At 35.3% G+C, this 20,967-nt stretch overlaps 2 protein-coding genes across 8 annotated transcripts in view; one reads left to right on the forward strand and one right to left on the reverse strand.

The window, feature by feature from the left end:
* The window catches only part of Atg5 (autophagy protein 5), a 99,662-nt gene extending 85,218 nt beyond the window's left edge, over positions 1-14,444 (forward strand). For all 7 annotated transcript variants that reach the window (XM_067782071.1, XM_067782068.1, XM_067782070.1 and 4 more), the window contains exons 4-7: positions 4,052-4,157; positions 4,215-4,437; positions 5,431-5,536; positions 14,242-14,444. In XM_067782071.1, the coding sequence (XP_067638172.1) occupies positions 4,052-4,157; positions 4,215-4,437; positions 5,431-5,536; positions 14,242-14,357 (551 nt within the window). In that variant the 3' untranslated portion in view covers positions 14,358-14,444. The remainder of the gene's footprint in view (positions 1-4,051; positions 4,158-4,214; positions 4,438-5,430; positions 5,537-14,241) is intronic.
* Positions 13,668-20,967, reverse strand: part of MED18 (mediator complex subunit 18) — a 332,244-nt gene continuing 324,944 nt past the window's right edge. The window contains exon 7 of the mRNA XM_067782062.1: positions 13,668-14,050. Coding sequence (XP_067638163.1) covers positions 14,045-14,050 — 6 coding nt within the window. The 3' untranslated portion in view covers positions 13,668-14,044. The remainder of the gene's footprint in view (positions 14,051-20,967) is intronic.

Genomic DNA, 20,967 nt, shown 5'->3' on the forward strand with positions numbered 1-20,967 from the left:
ACCCTAGTGCACGAAAATATTTTAATGGGATTTCATGTTTATCTAGAGTTTAGCAAATTAGATCAGCGATTTTCTGACCAGTTTTTTGGTTACAATTCACGAAAGCCAAAAACCGTTCTTGAATTGTAAAATTTGTTGCTTTCGAATTGAAATGGAGTTAGCGCAAAATGAACGTAGTCAACGTGACTAGCATTAGGCATAGCATCAACGATAATAGCAAAATACTTGGCTTTCTTGCCTTGATCTAATATAGTTTCCCTCAATTGCATTGCACAAATTTCTATAAACTCGTTTTGAATGTCTGGGGAAGATAGTGAACTTGTAAACGTTTGTGCTGCTGTTGTGAAATCCTAACTTTCTCCAAATAATCTCTAAATGGCTTATGAGATCTTAGATGCCCAAAAAATGTCCATTGCTTCGTTCACCAAGATATATAGTTTCGCCTTTGAAAGCTAGGCCTCTTTCAACCAAAAATAAAATAGTGTCCAAAATGCTTTATAAAATTTCTTTCCACTTTTGAGTTTCAGTGATTAGCAGTTCATTGATAAGTGTATCAATTGTAGCCTCCTTTTGAATTAGTTTTTGTAAAGATCGACATTGAATATAACATTTAATGTGATCTTGAGTATTTTCGTGTGATGGCAGTTTATCGTATAGCTTCTTCCATACCTGGAATTTCGAATATCCGCACAACAAATTTTAGGTCGATTTAAAGCGTTGGTGCTTAACGGACGACATGGTAGGCAATAAAAAGCATTCCTACTGGCACTCCACACTAACCAGTCACGCTCCACTTTCTCTCCATTTGGCAAGATTCTGTTTAACAACGCGATAGGAAATACCTTGTCATGACAATCACGTGGAAAAACAACAGGACACTTTTGATGACCTCGACAAATTATTTCGTTGACTTCTTCAGATCGCAAAAACTCATTATTCACGGTACCTATATCGAAGGTGTTTAAATAATCTGGACTTTGATACAGAGTTGGTGGTATTGTTGGAACACTTTTTGAAGATGAACCTTCATCAGTGTCGCCACGAAAACTTCACGATTTCGGATTCATGAAAACATGCATTTTTGTTTGATATTTTTATTGTCTCCTCAGACCCAGGCAAAAAATCATTATCAATATTCGTTGCTTTTGAAATTCGGCTTAAAATTTGCACATGGAACAACTAACGGCTCCTGAATAAAAAAAAAAAAAAATTCCTCAGTACCTCTAAATCTAGGGCCCCCTGAGAAACACATTTTCGTTTGATGTTTTTATTGTCTCCAAATGGAACAACTAAAGACTCTCCTGAATTAAAAAAAAATGCCTTAGCACCTCTAAATCGCGGACCCCCTGAGAAACACATTTTTGTTTGCTGTTTTTATTGTCTCCTTAGGCACAGGCAAAAAATCATTATCAATATTCGTTGCTTTGGAAATTCGCCTTAAAATTTGCACATGGAACAACTAAACTCTCCTGAATTAAAAAAAAATGCCTTAGTGCCTCTAAATCGCGGTCCCCCTGAGAAACCCTGGGCCCGGTGGAATCCCCCCGCCCCCTCTCTTCGGGCCTGCATGTAGATGCGTTAAGTAGGATTGAAAACGAGTCACAGGAATTGATAGGTGTAGTAGATAGCGAAGACATAGACTTTCAATTCCAAATTATGAAAAATAGAAACAAAGATATACTTAATTTAAAACAAAAACTAGAGAAAGAAGAAATGGCATAATAGGCGATTGAAAATGGCGTAGTCTTCAGGAAAAAAGAAAACCGGTTACTACTTCTTGTGCCGGCAGAACTCGAAAGGGAACTAATACGTTCAACACATGAACAGCTAGGCCATCAAGGAATCGATAAGTGTTATCAAAAACTTATAGTGAATTATTGGTTCACGGATATGAAAAATAAGATAAAAAACTTCAAGAAAAATTGCATAAAATACATCATGTATTCAGCGCCAGAGAAAACGGGTAAAAATTTATACAACCTACCGAAACATCCAGAACCTTTTCATACCATGCATTTGGATCACTTAGGCCCCCTCCCATCCCTTCAGTCAAAACGAAAACATATTCTGGTAGTAGTAGATGCTTTTACAAAATATGTTAAGTTATATCCGGTATTAACAACCAATACTAAAGAAGTAACATGCGCCTTAAACAAATACTTTGAATATTACAGCCGTTCCCATAGATGCATAGCAGATAGAGGTAGTTGTTTTACATCAAACGAATTCAAGCAATACCTATATGACAAAAATATAACTCACATAAAGGTAGCGGTACGCTCTGCTCAAGCAAACGGACAAGCAGAACGAGTTAATCGAAGTTTAGTGGGAATGTTGGCAAAACTAAGCGACCCCTTGTCACATAGTGACTGGGTAAAACAGTTACGAAAGATTGAATTTGCGTTAAACAACTCGGTAAACCGATCACTAGGAATAACACCAAGCCAAGTCCTTTATGGTGTAATCCAAAGAGGCGAGATTGTAGATACGTGTACAGAATATCTAGATGATTTCATTTCAGCCCCGGGTGGAGGGACTTAGAAGCATTGCGGGAAAAAGCAGAGGAGCGCATTAACAGTGAACAAAAACCAGGCAGATCAGATGAGTTCAAAGAGGGAGGTTTTGTAGTAATTAAGAATGTGGTTACTACAGCGGAACTTAACAGAAAGCGTCTGCCAAACTTTAAGGGGCCGTATCTCATCCACAAGAAGCTTCCTAACGATCGATACGTAGTTAAAGATATAGAAAATGGGCAAATAACGCAAATACCCTACGATAGTATAATAGAGGCCCGTAGTATGAAAAGATGGAAAACCAAAGAAAGCGACACTGAACCATTATAACTACTTATGTAAAATTAGTTTGTAAAAGATAGACACAAACATAAACAGCATGTGATCGAGGTCGATCACTTTGTCAGGTTGGCCGAGCTGTAGTAGATTAAGCCGTAGTGTTAACAATATGTTACAATATGGTAGCACTAGCAATGGTGAATATGAAATGAATAACGTAAATGCACACGGCAACACTGTTTGAACACGAGCTAAAATAAAATGACATTACTTTGTGAATATTCAACAAACCGAAGAACTCATAAAGGAAATTAAATGTTGTAGAATAAGAGAGAATCCCACGGATGAATACCAGAAAGAAATCGAAGTTGCTATAAAAAATGCATCAAATATAGTAGATTCTACATGGCAGACAGATTGGTCCAAAAGAACCCCTCGGCTCCTCCACTGATTGCGCTAAAAATCCACAAGCCGGATGTATGGTTATTTACTTGTAACTTGTAATAAATATACCTTGTTATATTTTAAACTTTATTATTATTATATTTATATTTATAAAGTTCTATATTAATTTTTTATAATATAATTAAACTTTATTATTTTAAAAGATATTTTTGCTGAATGACAATATTTTAAATTTTTGATAATTAACAACAACCAATCTAATAATAATACATTTTTAAATATAACAAAGTATATTTATTACAAGTAAATACCCTTACACCGGACAATGTGACCCATCATTAATTTTAAATAGGCTGCATGTTACAAACTGTTCAAATATTTAAAAACGATATTAAAAGATACTCTAGAGCTAAGGAACGAATACGCAATAGCTAACACAACAGAACTAATATCCGTCCTGTCAGACGATGCGAATTTAGAAATCATCAACAGTGGGCATTGCCCTGATATCAGTGATCTTCTCACTGGTGAAATCGCATTTTTCTTGGTCATAGCTCACATCTCCATCGGAAACACAAGGCTTGTAAACTGCGTAAACTGGCAGCCGATGTTAACATTTTGTTGTTGTAACAGTTATTTGTAACGAAAAAAATGTCTTTAACATACACGCGATGACGGTCACGATGACCTAAATAAAATAGTTCCCCTGATAATGGTTGTTTATAACCAATATATCAATATTAATGGTTAAAGAATCATTTCCTTCATTACGGTTATGTCCCTGCTAAAAACATTAAATGTTAGAAGAATTTTAGAAATATTTACCGCTAATAATATAATTTCTTTGATTTCAGGGGTTATTTACGATCAATTGCATCCCCATGAAGATGGAGTTCCCTGGAATCTTACTATTCATTTTTCTAAATTCCCAGAAGAGATGTTAGTGAAGATTTCCAGTAGGTTCGTATGCCGATGCATAAATAATGGAAAGAAATTTTATTTACAATTTTGTTGCAGAGAGCTTTTAGAGTCACATTTTATGGCATGCCTTAAAGAAGCCGATGTCTTGAAGCATCGTGGGCAAATAATTTCTTCGATGCAAAAGAAGGATCATAACCAACTTTGGCAAGGATTAAGCAATGACAAATTCGATCAGTTTTGGGCTATTAATAGACGCTTAATGGAGCCCAGTGGAGATCAGGATATCTTTAAATGCATTCCTATACGACTATATGCTGAGGTAGGTGTAAGATAAGTCCTTAAAAGATTTAGGTAAAATGCTATTTTTGACATCAAACTGCACTGTACACGAACCTCTTACGAACCTAGGAGGTTAGAATATACCCGAGGTATGTATGCCTGTCGTAAGAGGCGACTAAAATACCAAATAGATTCAAAGGGTTGTGTAGCGCAACCCTTTCAAGGGTTGCCAGCGCAATATATAGCTTCTCCAACCCAATTGTCAACCTCACATATCCGTGGCGAATCCTGTTTCATTAAAATACGAGTCTCTGGCGACCCCGAACTCCTCGTGGATATAGGGGTGGGAGGGAAATGTGGTCTAGAAGGTCGCATGTGGTCATACCAAATCGTTCCCGAAATGGTCGGGCTTAGTACCGGAACGTACCGGATCTGCATCCGGCAAAGGACCATCAACATCGATAACACTCCCCAAGGCCTTCGGGGATAGACACCCAGAGAATGTTTCTGTTATGTTTGTTTCGGAACTGGGTCAGAGACCGATCAATTCTAAAAAATAGTATTTTGGACCCGATTGCATACATTAATAGCAAGAAGTGATTAGGTACTTAGGACACTATTTTTCTGGGTAATGGGCAAGAGACCCATCTACCGAAAACGTCTAATTTACTATGCGCTTTTTTGCAATTCGCCTACATTATATTTCGCATACTTTGTTTTTAGGAATCATAGTGCTGTAAATTTTGATTGAGGAAACAGGGGAAAGAAAATAACGAGAAAGGAGAAAGAGACTGAGAAGGAGATAGAGTTAGACGAAGATAGAGGGTGCGACGTAAGGGGGAAGGAGAGGGAGCTAGAGATAGAGAAAGGAGAGAAAAAATTTAAAGCGAGAGAGATGCATAGATAGAGAGAGAAAGGGAGAGAGCGAGGGGAAGCAGGGGATTAAAACTTCTGAAGACATACAGATTTTCAAAATTTAGGCAGAAAAACGTCTTATTAATATATAATACCACAATTTGCCGTTTATTTTTAGGATGACGTTTACAATCAAAAATTGATCGCACCTCTGAATAAAACTGGTCAGAAGAAAACAATTGGTGAATTGATGGCCGAACTATCGACGCCAAATAAAAAAATTGGTAAGGTTAAAATAATTACCATATGAACATACTCTTATATCGCATATCTAGATCTAAACTGCAATCAACTCTGCTAACAGCGAGTACTGATTTCATATGAACTAAAGTAATTTTCAGTGTTTGCTACGTCTTCTTGTCGAGTAGCGGTATTATTATTATTGAAAGGATTATAAGGTTTAGTCAGTGTTGAATTGGGCTCCTCAGTTGTAACCTCAGAAATCGGCCGTTTTTTTGTATTGGTGCGATCTTGAACTAGGTGTACACTGGTGGCAAAAAAAAATAGTACTCTAATGATGAACTCTTATACGCACACTTACTGGTTGTTGCCTTCATGGGAACAACAAAAATTCTTACTTTCCAACTAAAAGATAAGGAAAACACTATCAATATAATGTCAACACCATGGCAGGCTCACAAATAAATATACTTTTTGATTTTAAATGTTGAATCAATTTTAAAAAAATAAATTAACAATAACAAAAATAAATATATTTTTTAGATGCCTTTGGTATTTTAGAGATCGCACGCTTCATAATCCTCTGTAAATCCTCAAAATAGTTGAGATCTGAAAGCTGAGAGGTACGCAACAGAAAGGAAAATCTTCCTTTTGAAAGTTTCAAATAATTGGAATTCCGCGCCATCGCAAGAGGCAAGGCGACATTCCGCAAAATATTGATGTATTTTGCCAAATTTATAACGTCCGTCGACTTATTTCAATCCTGATACTATATTATATAATCTTCCGAGATCGTCTAACAGTGTTTTTGTTTAACTGTTTAACAGCTGCATCCGCGGAGGTCTGTTAACATTATTAATCTTATCGCTACTAAAGATATTAATTTTGCCAATTGCTCTCATAAGACCACAGAATAGTTCGCCATTTATTATTGCGCTGTTATTTAAAATAAATAATTTCGAGACCCACTGGCATTATAAAATTAGCTAATCGATAACATCATTTGAAATTCTTTAAAAACAAGGATGCATCAAAACAGAGAGAAAAGTGGTTAATGTTAGTAAAGCAGGGAGCACAAAAATTCTATGAACGTTTGGTGATAGAAAATTTTAGTGAATTAGAATGGAGGGACAATTGTTATCTTGTTCCAGTTTTTGCATTAAGCCAATTTCTGTGAATGTATACCTTTCAGTGTCACCAATTTAAATAAAGTTTGTTAAAAAACTACCTCTTGCGGTCGGCGCAATTCAGTTGTTAGAAAAAAAGCACAAAACTTTTATTAGCAATCCGTAGCAGCGGCGTTTAGCAACTACTTTGTTTATTTGTCTTCACTTGAAGAACTATCTACAAAATATTAAGCATTCTAATATTTATATTAAAGTAGGAATATCAAATCTGGCGTGATGTTACCGTAAAATCGGCTGATTTCTGTATATACATTAGGCTGGGTCGATTTTTTAACCGATATCGCGCCGTCGATTTTTCGATAGGATTTGGGCTCAGGAAAAAAAGTTCCACTACGCATACCCAAAAAAATAATGTTCGAGCCTGCGAAAAAAAAATGGCGAAAAGGTAAATATTTCGACCAAAATCCTATTAAGCCCAAATCCTATCGAAAAATCGATGGCGCGATATCGGTTAACTTTCTTCCATACAAATCGACCCAGGTTAATATACATATATGTATATTGTTAGTCCTTGTTATTACTATTGTTAGCATAAAAAACTCTAAACAATAAAGAAGTTAACAATAGAAGTAACAAATGTATTTACTGCTTGCATAAAGAAAATATTCATGTTCATATGAATGTATTTTAGGTATATTAGAATGCAAGTTCAGTGTTTTTGGTGATGCTATAATTAGTGCAAGAGAGGGTGGTCCACATCATGTGTTTGTAGGTATGTACATTTGTTTCCACACACTTAGTCCTATTGATCTTCTAATCTGTGCGATGGTAAAAAATGACATTACGGCGGCCCAAATTAGTGAAATTTTTCGTCGGTGAGACTACCATTATGGTAAACTATTTGCACTATAGGCTAAGGGCAATTTGTAATGGTCGTATAAGGGCATTATATCAAGAAAATAAAAACAAGGAGGGTTCTGTATGACACATTTCTATTGCAGCACATTGTACCAGCTTTATTTTGGCATAATTTGGTCCCTGCGAAGAGTATTAGATCTAAAGCAGGATGGTATAGCAAAAATGCTTTAACAGTTAATTATAAAGCTTCCGGAAATTGCGTCCAATTTAATGGTACTGGGTTAATGACATGCACAAAATATCGAAATTTTTCATAATTTGTAATTTGTAATTTTATTAATATGGTTATCCTGGCACAACAATTTAACAATAATTATTTTACAGTGTCAGTCGCTTATATCATAAATAAATTTTCTTTGATTTATAAGTAGTTAATGTAGTATTAGCAAGGAAGAAAAAGAGAAACAAGGAATGTAACAATGGGAAGAGGGAGTACAAGGGAGATTAGAGGACAGTATTTAATAATAATAATAACAACAATATGAAAACACGATTACATAAGTCGTGGCAGGTTCGAGAAAAGTATATGTAACTAAGACAGCTGTAGTGATTAACGGGTATTAAAAAAACTAGTCACCTTATTTTTAAATTGCAGTGTATTAGAGAGAAGTCTTAAACTAACTGGGAGTGAGTTTCAAAGACGTACCGCATTAATAAAGAATTGGCGTTCAGATGTCAAACAAAGTTCTGTGCCTAGTGTAAACAAGCTGAGCTGACCTTGATGATTGTAGGAACTGAAGCCTCTGGTATAAATAGTTAGGTTCCTTTGTATGAATAACTTTGTGTTCGGACTTTTAACAAATTATTGAAAGAAATATTTAGCAACTTTTCAGCAAACGCAGGCACATGGTCAAGTCGTTTTAGCCCAAATACATATCTGGCAATGTTGTTATAAACAACATTAAGCTTGTTTTTACATACAGAGTCACAATTAGCATAAATCTCACAGCCATGCAGTAGCGTAGGTATTAAGTACGCTTTTGCAAGAAGAAGTCGAATGTGTAAAGGAGTGAAATACTGTGCTAGCCATAGTGTACGAAGCATTCCGTATACTTTACCAACTGTACTAAAGATGTGGTTATTCCATGTCAAAGTTTTGTTAAATACTAAACCAAGATTTTTCGCTGTGTCAACATATTCAATAACTGCTGCGCCCAACAATACGTTATCTAAGTCTGCTGTATCGAAGGCTTTTCTGCGAATGACAATACACTTAGATTTTTCAGGATTTATTGATAAACTGTTCGCAGATGCCCATGTACTTATTTGCGTCAGGTCAGAGTAAAGGCCGTTAATACACATAATGACACGGTCAATTGGACATCACACATATAATTGAACATCATCAGCATATATATGAACACTACAATTCCTTAAGGTATTAGGTAAGTCATTAACATACAACACAAATAGCAGAGGACCCAAGAGAGAGGCTAGCGGAACGCCCCTGAGTGACTGAGTCAAATGCCTTAGAATGGTCGAGAAGAGTTAAAAGCTAAATTATTACCATCAACCATCCGGATGGATGCTTTCGATTACATCTAGTAGCGCCGAAGTGCAACTTCGTTTCGGTCTGAAACCGGACTGACGGTCAGTAATGAATCTGTTATCATGCACAAATAGAAAAGGTAGGATAGCAATGGGTCTGTACTCATTATTTTTCTTAAGTACAGGAATAATCTTGGCAACTTTCCAGCGCTTCGGGAAAACAGATTTTGTTAGTATAGAGTTCACTAAGTAGGTCACATATGGCAGAATCTTAGGCAGTATTATTTTTAAAAACTTCGCACTGATTTCATCAAAACCAATGGCGTTAGACTTGACCGAGAATGGCTTGTACAATATCACATTCGTCAACACACACAAATTCTAAAGGACTGACATGAATATTTACAAGATCACAATAGCTATCAGGACATACACGAGGGTTTGATACAGGCAAACAAGTAAAATTTTTGTTCATTTCGCTAAGTCAGCAAAAACATGTGCTCTTTCTCTGTGTTTTCCCAAGCCAATTTGCCTTATCTTGTTCCAAGTTTGACGCGAATGCATTGCTCGGCTAAAGTTAGCCTTACAAAACAGAGTTTTGGCACTATTAATTGCTTTGGTTACGGAGATTCGAGCCGATTTAAATTGTGTGTTTCTAAAATACGACACCTCTTCCACCGAAAATAAGCCTTATTGAGCGCATCAATTAAATTTTTAATACTAGTATTAAATCAAGGCTTACTGCACCGGTTAACTAATTTAGTTTTTAAGGGGACGTAGTATTAAAAAAGTCAGCCGATTTTATCTTGCAGGAAGCAAGTTTGATCATCAACTGATGTGAAACACCGGATGAGACTCCATTCCACCGACTCTACCGCAGATTTGAGCAAATCATAATTAATTATCTTGAAGTCGCGACAAGTCACGGAGCAAGGTAATCAAGTAGTCTGGAAATCGTAGGTCATGACAGTTGGTTATAGTGGAGAGATTTTTGGAGGTCACTCACAAAGAATAAATCTAGAAGAGTACTATTTGTGCGGGTGAAATGTGTAGGTAAGGAGGTGTCCGCAGGATATAGTCCTAGAAATTCCATACATAGTTTCAAGTCGGAATCGTTAAGCAGGTTGCTGCTAAAATCCCCGGCTATTATAGTGTTACAGTAATTGTCTAGTAGTCGCTGAATAAATTCTGTGAAATCCAAAAAGTTAACTTGACGATTGGGATGGTATACACATCCAATAAGGAGTTTACTATGAACAGAAAATACTTCGACAAACACATATTCTACGGGGTGGCCCCCTCCAGAAACACAATATAGTCTACAGGATAAGCTATTTTTTACATAAATTGCTACACCACCACCATGACCATAGCGATCAGCTCTGTACAGCTGGCAACCATTTACCCTCAACAATTCGTTACTTTGGCGAGACGTATACCATGTTTCGGATACACAAAGAACGTCCATGGCAGAGCCTTCAAAGAGATATCTAAATTCATCAATCTGTTTGTATAAACTTTGCGCATTTATATGAATTATGTTCAGTCCGCTCGCTTGTCTGCATAGCGTAGCGTATTTGGAACTCATAACATTCACTCATACCGTCACAAAACTTAAAAAAATTAACGAAAAGCAAAGGTTACAATTCTCGGAAAAGATGTACAAAAGTAAATCAAAGCTGGTGAAAACAAAACGCTGTGATAACAAGAGTTACATTTATAATGCTTGTTGCCGTTAGTAGAAATTTGAAGGAGTGCAAGCTCGGTTTTTTGCCAGCTAGTTTTTTGTTCTAACTAAAAGCGATGACCTTGTGACGCAAAATAGAAAATTAGTAAAATTTTGGACAATGGGCGTGGCACAACCCACTTTTAAAAGAAGGTAATTTATAAGTTTTGCAAGCTGTAATTTGGCAGCTGAGTGTGTAATTTTCGGTTACACCCGAACTTAGCCTTCCTTACTTGTTTTTTTTTTTTTAATTGGGTCAAAATAAGCTGACACAATGTGCTGCAATAGAAAGGTTTCACTCGTCGTCCTCGTTTTTTTCTTTATTGGATAAATTTCCTTTATACGACCATTGAAGATTGTCTCTAAGGCTCTAGTACAAATTTTTATGCAGTTTTAATTATCCGATCTAATTCACTTAACATCTTCTACACTCAGACCTTAGTAGATTTCTGGGGCTTCCTGTTTTCCTAACATCGACCGCTTTTCCCTTTGTTCTGATACTTCCTGCCTTTTAAGGGATTTCATGTAGTGTTATTGATTAGGTCATTTTTTCATGGTGCCAGTGGTTCTCGACATTTTCGTTAAATTTCGATACAATATATAAATACAAACGCGTGTCACTCTTGCTCAACTTCGTTCTGGATACTGTAACAGGTTAAACTCTTACCTATCCAGAATCAACCCTGACATACAAAATGTATGCCCCGCTTGCAATGTTTCCCCACATGACACCAACCATCTCTTCAATTGTAATGTGGAACCAACGCCTCTAACACCCCTTTCCTTATGGTCCACCCCTGTTGAAACGGCAAGTTTCCTTGGACTCCCGTTAGAGGATATTGATGACAATTTGTGATCGGTCGCGGCTATTAGGTGGGGCGAGCATTGCTACAACAACAAATATTTATTTTTAATAACGTATTCGTACAATTTTTTTCATGCTCTTATTCATCAGCGATATACTGAAAAATACGAATATTCTACCAAGAAGTAACTAATAGGAAAACTAAAATAGATCACACTCTCTGATAATGCTTCACCTCTTTCTTTTCGGAACAGTCCTTATTTTAGTAGTGTTCTCCATTATCCTTTATAAGAAAGCTAAGAGTTTTTGTTGTTGCTACGAAGACAACATCAGTACAAAAAAGTACGCATATAGTAACACTTATTATCAGTGTATCCCCATAAGGGGGTGCGAACAGTGCAATGCTCACTATTCCTAAAAGTATTTTTTTGCTACTAGTGCAAATAGCAAATAAAACCTAAATGACTTTAAAATTTCTAACATTCATAAAAAATAAAATAGGTTTATAAAGCTTTTATAACAGGAAATTCGTATTGAAATCCCATTTTAAAAAGCTATAAAAACCGTTTGTGTTTTTTTGAATAACGTAGATAATCTTAAATTTTTTTTCTAAGTTGTTAACGTTTTTTTCAACATTAATTCTACCCGAAGAACGGGCTTTTCTGAAGAACGTGAGACGATGGGTTGCCCTCTAGGTCACCTGGTTACTTTGCCTCTATACTTTACCAAGTAACGATGATCTAAAGGTTTAGGTTCAGCATGTTGCAAGACCGACGAGACCTCATTGTTTCGTGCTAATTCAAACAATAATTTCACTCTAAAGTCACATAGCCATGCCGATGCTTAAAAAACTAGGCAAAGAAGGATTTAATTACCTAGCGCATGTCTTCAAACTTTTCCGCTATTAAAGCCTGGGAAACCAGCTCCCATAGAAGATTCTTATCCGATATCTCTCCTATCGCCAGTAGCCAAGACACTTGAAGCCATTCTGTTTCCCTATTTCACTCCATTTATGCGTCTTGCCAATCATCAACATAGCGCCACCACCGCGCTAAACGACATTAACACGCAAATAAATTGCGGAAGAAAAACTCCACCATAGGATAGTACTCGTTGTGTTAGACCTATCAAAAGCTTTCGATACGGTCAGCCACGGCACATTACTGCAAGACTTGGAAGGGTCCTCCCTTCCTCCAAGTATCGAGAGATGGACCGTAAATTCTCTGTCTGGTCGGCAAGCGTCGGTGCAATTCAGCACATAACATCTAAACCCAGAAGAATTAAACAAGTGGTACAACAGGGTGGTGTCCTATCCCGCTTTTGTTTAACTTCTACATATCGAAGCTACCTTACCACCAGAAGGAGTCACTATCGTTTCCTACGCCGATGACTGCACAATAATTGCCACAGACAAAGGCCCACACATGGATAGGCTTTGTTATAAAATAAACAGCTATCTCCCTGATCTCTCCAGTTTTTCGCCTCGCGAAACCTAATATTGTCACCAACGAAATCATCGGCAACCTAAATTGCACCGATGGCTGCCGACCACCCAGAAAATTGGGGTCCACCTTTTAAGACTTGGGGGAAGGGTAGACCCTTCCAGTACTTGCAGTAACGTGCCATCGTTGACCGTATCAAAAGCTTTTGACAGGTCTAGCGCAACGAGTACTGTTCTATCATGAGGGTTTTGATTTAAACCGCAATTTATCTGGCTGCTAATGGCATTTAGCGCGGTGGTTGTGCTATGTAGTTTTCTAAAGCCATGCTGATGATTGGCTAGTTGCAAATTTGTTTTAAAGTAGGGGATCAGAATGACTTCAAGTGTCTTGGCTACTGGTGATAGGAGAGATATCGGACGATAAGAATCTCCTAGTTAGGTTAGATGCTCCTCCCATTTCGCCCGCTTGTCTTCATTCTCAAGACTCGATGAAAAAGTTTGTATAATATCGATGTATAGTTTTTGATTCACAAACGGACATTTATTTTTATATATATTGTAACGAAATTACTGCAAATCCTCTTATTTGCAACCTTCTGCTAAGTTCGATTCACTAAACTGTTGAATAAATAACTCCACTCTTCAATAATTCAAAATGGCCTTTATTAAAGTACTTCACAATAACACTTATATTTCGCTTACTGATAACTTGCTTAACTCAAACTGATTGATAGCTTAACCGAAACTGGCTTTTTGCGCCTCTACTGTCGCGCCTTTTATACTTTTTGATTTCTCGTTGCATACTTCTACATGTGTGTAGACATAATGATTGAATTATTGATGTGCATACAAATCACTGTTTAGCATCGGCTTAGATATGGCAATACCCCTTAGTGTTGCTAATATTCGTAACAATATATAGATATAGATAGATAACAAAGAAAAATCTTATTTTGCTGTTCCTACAGGGTGCCGAAAAAAAATTCATTTTATTTTTTGAGCTCCTCATAAGGCAAGTGTTCAAACCCGGGGCATGTTATCATCTCTTCATACCTGAAATAAATTATTTATTATAATTTTACAGAACTATAAAACTGTATTTATTTGCTATGTATATATCTGTAATATCAAAAAAAAAAAAAAAACAACAGCGGCTTCGCAAACTCGCATTACTGAATTTACATGCATATATGTGCATATAGATATATATACATATATAAATAAATATTCCATACAAATTTCAGTTGAAATTCGGACACATGGCATCGGCATCCACGAAGAAGCCAACTTGCAGTGGTTATCAGAACATCTAAGTTATCCAGACAACTTTCTACACTTATTTTTAATTTATGAATCCTAATTGTTGATTAACCAAATATAGCATATGCTTTGTATGTAGATATTTTAACATAAAATTTAATTGGGTGAGCACATCCAAAGCTAAAAATTAGCCTTTTTTTAATTGAGTTAAATACATTATCATGAATCAAACATCCATATGCTGGGCTGTTTCTTGGAAGTTTATGAGTCCCGGTATAATACTGAAACGCATATATCCGTAAAGTTAGTTTTAAGAAATATTTTTTTAAACGTACCTATAGAAAGACATTAAGGGCCGTTTAAATTGACGTATCCATATCCATATAAAACAGGAGATCCAACCAACCTTATGGAAATCAATGTATTTGGTCAATGGTGCCATACCATAACGCCCTAGCCATAACCATACCATAGCCAACCAATGGTTTTTTGGTTTTTCGCCATATCCATAACCTAAAAATATTTGAGTTGGAGAATTTATTGACTTTTTGTCGATCTTATTTATTGTTTTGGATACGTTTTGACTAAGAGACTGATTTTTTGTGGTATAAGTGTGTAATATTTTGCGTTTTCTTCATTTTTATGAAAATTTCACGATTTTTAGGTTAAGGCACCAATAACTGATGCCAATTGATATGGATAAGTAAAAATATGGTTATGACTATGGCGTTATGACTATGACAACTTTCCCAGACCCTTTCGTAGAAACTGGGTTGGGACTAGGGTGTTCGATTATTCGACTCAAAAACCGGTTTTTGAATTATGCCAAATTGAAAACACTGGGTTTTTATTTCGCGAACCTGGTTAAACCCGTATAACAGGGTTTTTTCAGTACTTTCCTCATATAATTAAACAATCAGCTAAAAATAAAAGGCAAACATACCAACAAGCAAATCGTTTATTAAAAGCAAAACAAATCCAAAGATAATACAGTGCTAAGCAGAAGTATTTAAGTCTTATTTCATATCACAGCACACTATTCATTTGAGTTAATAAAAAATCCTCAGATTTGACGACTGGTGCTATTAAAATAATCTTTTAAAAAAATCTTCTGACAAAATCATTCAAAAAACCTTTGCCGCACTTTTTCGCAAAATTATTTGGGTTTTAAATATCTCGAAAGGTCCAACTCACTCTTTAAATCATTTTTGAAACTGAAACACTTAAGGCTTGGTTTCCTCCAAAAGCGGTGCCGGGATGTTACGGCGGACGATTCGAAAATTTTAATTTTGCAGTTTTACGTGTTCATGTAAATTTTTTTTCATTTTTTTTTTTTTTAAATAAGCGTGCAAGAAAAAACTTTTAATTAAAAAATGTGGTTTATTCTTTAAATAATTTCAATTATTTGACAAAATGTTCAACGCTTTGACAATAGCGGTGGGAAAAAATGGTGATGAACGAGTTTCTACCGTCATGACGGCTGTAATATTGTATGCCCTGCCGCTATATTTCTTTACGGTTAACTTCACCGTCTTCTTAGTTTCCACATAATTACTTTTACACTGCAACATTTTTGACAACATACTCTACCGCTTTCGGGGAAACCAAGCCTTTAGCTCTGCACTAGAACAAGATGTGTGAACTTGCTTTTTATTTTCTACTTTTTAGTTTTATGTGGAAAAAAGTAGTGCCTTATTTATTACAAGGTGAAAAACTTACTTTTATTAATTCAGAATGCATATAATACTTGTTATGAATTTAGTGGATGTGTTGACTAGGAGAAACTTTCGATTACCGAATTACAGATATTCGCAGAGCTACGTTGCCTTAATGAAATCCATAATTCATGCAAAGTAGACCATCAATTAAAATAATGTAGATATCTCAGTCCCAGCGCAACGAATCGAAAATTTCCTAGTCTAGCACAAATTAAAATTCATTTTAAAATCGATTGGCAGTTCCCCCTGTTCTGTGTGTATTTTCTAAATATCTCTAAGTATCTCTATCCCTGGCACATTCAGTCGAATTTTTAATCCTAAGTATTGAATCTTCATTGGGCTCAAAGCTTTGTTCAAAGTTTCAGGTCTCTAGCGCATATCGAAGCTATTCAAAACTCAACCGCAAAATTTCTAAATATGTATATCGATCCTTGCACCACCTATCACAGCTTTTCTCTCCTTTTATGTATTGTCACCGACTTCTCAATTACGTATGAATTAAGTTTGAAATTTCATCGAGAAGTTACTTAAAAGCCGGTTTCAAATTTCCAAATTCTCATCTAATTATTTCGATCCGTGCGTCACCTAACGGAATTTTTTTCCTTTTGTTACATTGTCACGGTCTCTTAAATCATGTGTGAAATGTCACGTTTGTAGCTCAATGAGAAGTTGCTTAAAAATCGATTGCAAGATTTGTATTGAATATGCCGACTTAATCTAAAGGAAATAAAATGCATGTTGGAGGTACATATATCGCGATATTTCTGTAACTTATAAAGATCAGTTCTAAAATTTTAGAGAACAGGTCCCGTAGATAGACCTGAAATTGATACTAAACAATTTTGAGAAATGCGTGAGGCAACGCCTACTAAGGCCATGCATACCTTATGGGACACATACATATAAGAACCTGGGTGTCGTTATCAACCGATTTTTATTAATTTTTGCCAACATTGTTTTTATTTTATTATCGAAGACGCAAACCAAACGTCATTACTATATCTTCAAACGTTCTCGAGAAGTCGAAGTGAAGCTTTTAAAAAGGTGTGCGTGACACAAGTAGGCGTTGCAAGTATAATTTTTCAAAATATTTAATATTAATTTTTGGTTTACATACGAGCTTGACCCCTCTTTAGAAGTTGCAGAGATATCACGATATGTTTGCCACGAACCCACATTGAAGACCTGGGTCCTTAATTTGTCGAAAAGAAGTGCGATTCGAATGTTGTTAAAGTATGAGCAGATACCCATATTGTACTAAAACCTTTTAGCTTTTTGTGGTCCAAACTTTAGTCGATAGCCGCTGAACCGCTTGAGGTATCGCATAAACACTAACTACACTCTAAACTTTTTTAACTGTTTTTTACAGCGATTATGGTACGCAACAGGTTACCAACTCTTTATGTCTAAATTTAAGCACGCTAACTTAAGCAGATTTTTGTTGAATGGCTAAGCATACTACTGCGTAACTTAATACACACAAAACTGTTTAAATTTCTCTCTCTGTCCCTTTTTTGTGCTAATAAAAATGCTTATTTCAAAGACTTGTGCTGTAAACGGTGGAAAATAATTAATTAATTTTTTTTTATAAGCCAAAAACAATTTAACACTTATAAATATGTACATGCGATAGTTTAAAGCATATACTCGTACATGTATATTAATATTTTAAATATAAATGAATGTGAATTAGCTAGTAATACAGTGCTCACAATATGTCGAGCTCTTCCCGCAATTTAAGTGTAACCAACAAAAAGTAAATTTTACAGTAGAAGGTTTTTTGTAATTATCTTCTGACAAAAAATAGCTACTATCATGAAATTTGGTATCTGTATAAAATATTTCTTGAGCCTACAATTAAGACTTCGGTTTTTGACCACACTGTACCGAAAGTCCTGTTATCTGTACTTACGTTTTTTTGCGGTCATGTTGGCTCACTTTCCAAACACTATTTTGTTGGTTAATTTTTTTTTATATTTTTCAGATACATAGGGGCACATTAAAGGCGTATTTATTGTAATTTTTTAGTAGATACATACATTTGAAATTAAAGGAAACTTATACAATTCCAAATTTGAACACAATATATTAAACAGTATTGTTGTAAACAAAATAATTCAGTCATCTTCGTCTGTCTCAGGCAATGTATCTATTATCTTTCCAGTATGGGATAAGCTAATATATTCATAGTGAAATTGTTTTGGTATGATATTCTTTTCGCAAAGAGCTTTTAGGCCGTTATATGTTGAAGATGAAATGTGTAAGAAGTGATCATACAAAGTAACAGGACCCTTACTAAGTATGAGAAAATTTCGTCTTGCCCGCACAATTGTACTGAGATCGTATACCTTTTTTTCGCTATCGTCAAAATAACCATAGTGTAGTTTAACCAATGGAGAATTTTTTTCGAAGAGCAACGCAAAGACGTAAATGATATTTTAACTGAAGCTGGAACCAAACCTTGAGAAAAGGTTTTCCAATCTTTAAAATCCGAATTATGAATTGAAATGCATGTATAATTTTCTGGTACAGTTCTTGCGTTCGAAATAATTGTATACCATTCACTTGGAGCCCAAACATTTCTATCGCGAATAAAAGACTCAATAGTGCTATGTATGGAGTCCACGGGCATCATGGTATGCCCAGGCAACAGGTAAGTTAATTTAATGTGTTTCATGTTAGCAGCCTTCTCTAAGAAATATACCATCATTGCTTGCATAGCTCTGTTCATGTTATGCCCAACACAACTATCACAATATAGACTTATATCATTTTATGTTCCTCACTTTGTTGTAAAAGGTTTTATGCTTCTCTGTCCGAATTCTCATACTTTTCGCAAATAACGCATTTGTCCTTTTTTGCCAAATGGCAGCCTATATGGTATTCATTTTTGAAAATGGCACGAAAAACTCTTAGGGATAACTTAGCTTGCTCCTGATTTGTATTTATCAAGTGCTGCGTGTAACACCTATAAAAAGTTGGCACGTTTCGAAAGTACTGTGGAAGATATAACTTAGTACTTTTGTTCCTACAATAGGGGGAAGAAACTGCTGGTAGGTGTTCAATAAGAGCCACATTTATTTCGTCAGACTTATTATGGGGGGAGGTCTTTTTTTGGTCAGGCAAGAGGTATTTGAAGAGTTATGTTTTTTTCTAACACATATTAACGTGTTTTGGGAAATATTAACAGCCCAATTCTAAACGAAAATTCCGTGCGAGTTTTCTCCCTTCTCCCATTCCTCGTATTCTAAATAAAAATTCCTTGTGAGTTTTTTCACTTCTCCCTTTCCTCCTATTCTGAACAATGTTCGAAAAAGCGGAAACCGGTTATGGGAGAAAAGTAGGTATTATGAATGTGAGGGAGAGGGAGATTTCTTTGCCATTTCATAGGAGTTTTTTCACTAGTTAAATTAAAGGGAATGCATCAAAATAGTTAAAGGAAATTCGTTCTTTTAAGAAAGAACACTTATTTGTACAAATTTGTGCTAAAATATGTATGCACATTCTACCACAATATTCTCACTGTTAATACAACAACAACTACAACCACAATATTCTTTATTTTAAGTCGAAAAGTATATCATAAGCAACGGTAGAGCTCTTGGTATACAAATTTGATGCAGCCATCCAGAAATTGCGCAAGGATTTTTTAATAAGGCTTAAATAGATTTTGGCATATGATGAAGGACGAATTCAACTCAACTTGGCCGCCAGAAAATTGCTTTGCTGAATGAAAGCAGGCAACTCCGGCAGATTTGTGTTATGCGGCCGTCTTCTTATGTTCCGCTGTTGATGTTGCTGTGGCTCCAATTCATTACTCATTTCAGTGAATACCACATGAAATGCAATAAATACTGTGCAATGTTTATATTTTATTTCTTAATTTCCAACAAATTTGCAACAATAATTAAACTTTTCAATTTTTTAAACAAAATAAGAAATGTGCAACGAAATTTCAATTGACAAAACAGCTGACTTCGAAAATTCGAAATTCCTATTCCCCAATTATTCTTCTCCCTAGGAGAACAGAATTGGAGGAATTTTTCCGCGGGAATAAAAAAATCCGCGAGAACAAAATTCCGCGAGAATATTTAGAATTGGTCTGTAAGTGTTTTCAGTAAAAACTGCTGACAAACTTTAAAAGATAATATAAAATAATTACTCACCTTTTTTTGTAAAGGCTCCATATTAAAATACTAAAACAATTTTATTGGATTTCACGAACTTAAGCAGAAATGATTTGTATCAAACTAAAATATATATTTTCGTTTTCAGCCACATTTTTTCTTTTTGCAAAAAGGTTGCTTAAATCATGCATATACAGTATAATTGCAACAAGTGCTTTTGCGAACAATATAAACATACACGATAAAAGTGAAAATAAACATTACTCGTAAGAGACCACAGAGAAGTACTTTTGAGGTAAGTAGCAGTTTGCGGTCACAAGAAAAGTAAACAAACCTCAAAATTCATTTACACTAAAATTTCTTTTTGATTTATCTTGATAACGGTACTATTCTCTATTACAAAAATTTGTGAGATGATTCAAATCATGCAAAACTATCGGTTTTCAGCAAAAAACTAATATCTGTATTTTTGTTGGTTACACTTAAATTGCGGGAAGGGCTCGATGTATTTGTACGTATTTGTATTTTTAAATTATTGTGTTTTTACTGAGAGTTTTAAAATTTTAATATTTTTTCTGGCATTTTAAGCAATATCTTTCATATAAAAAAAATTGTATGGAAGGCCAAATAAGAATTTACGCACGAAACAAGTTCAGAAAGTAAACATTTTAAAAACTTAAAATTTTAATAATTAAGCTAAACTTTGTGAAAACGTCAAAAAGTTTGTTTATTTTGTTGTTTGGGCCAATTTATAAATATTTGATTTGCTAAAATGAGCATTTGTGGCATCTCTGTATAACAGCTGAATAGGCGCTGCTTATGTTGTCAAAATCTTCTTTGAAGTTCATCGCGTTTTGTAGTTGTT

This window comes from Eurosta solidaginis, chromosome 4 (genome assembly GCF_040869045.1).
Source record: "Eurosta solidaginis isolate ZX-2024a chromosome 4, ASM4086904v1, whole genome shotgun sequence".
Taxonomy (NCBI): domain Eukaryota; kingdom Metazoa; phylum Arthropoda; class Insecta; order Diptera; family Tephritidae; genus Eurosta; species Eurosta solidaginis.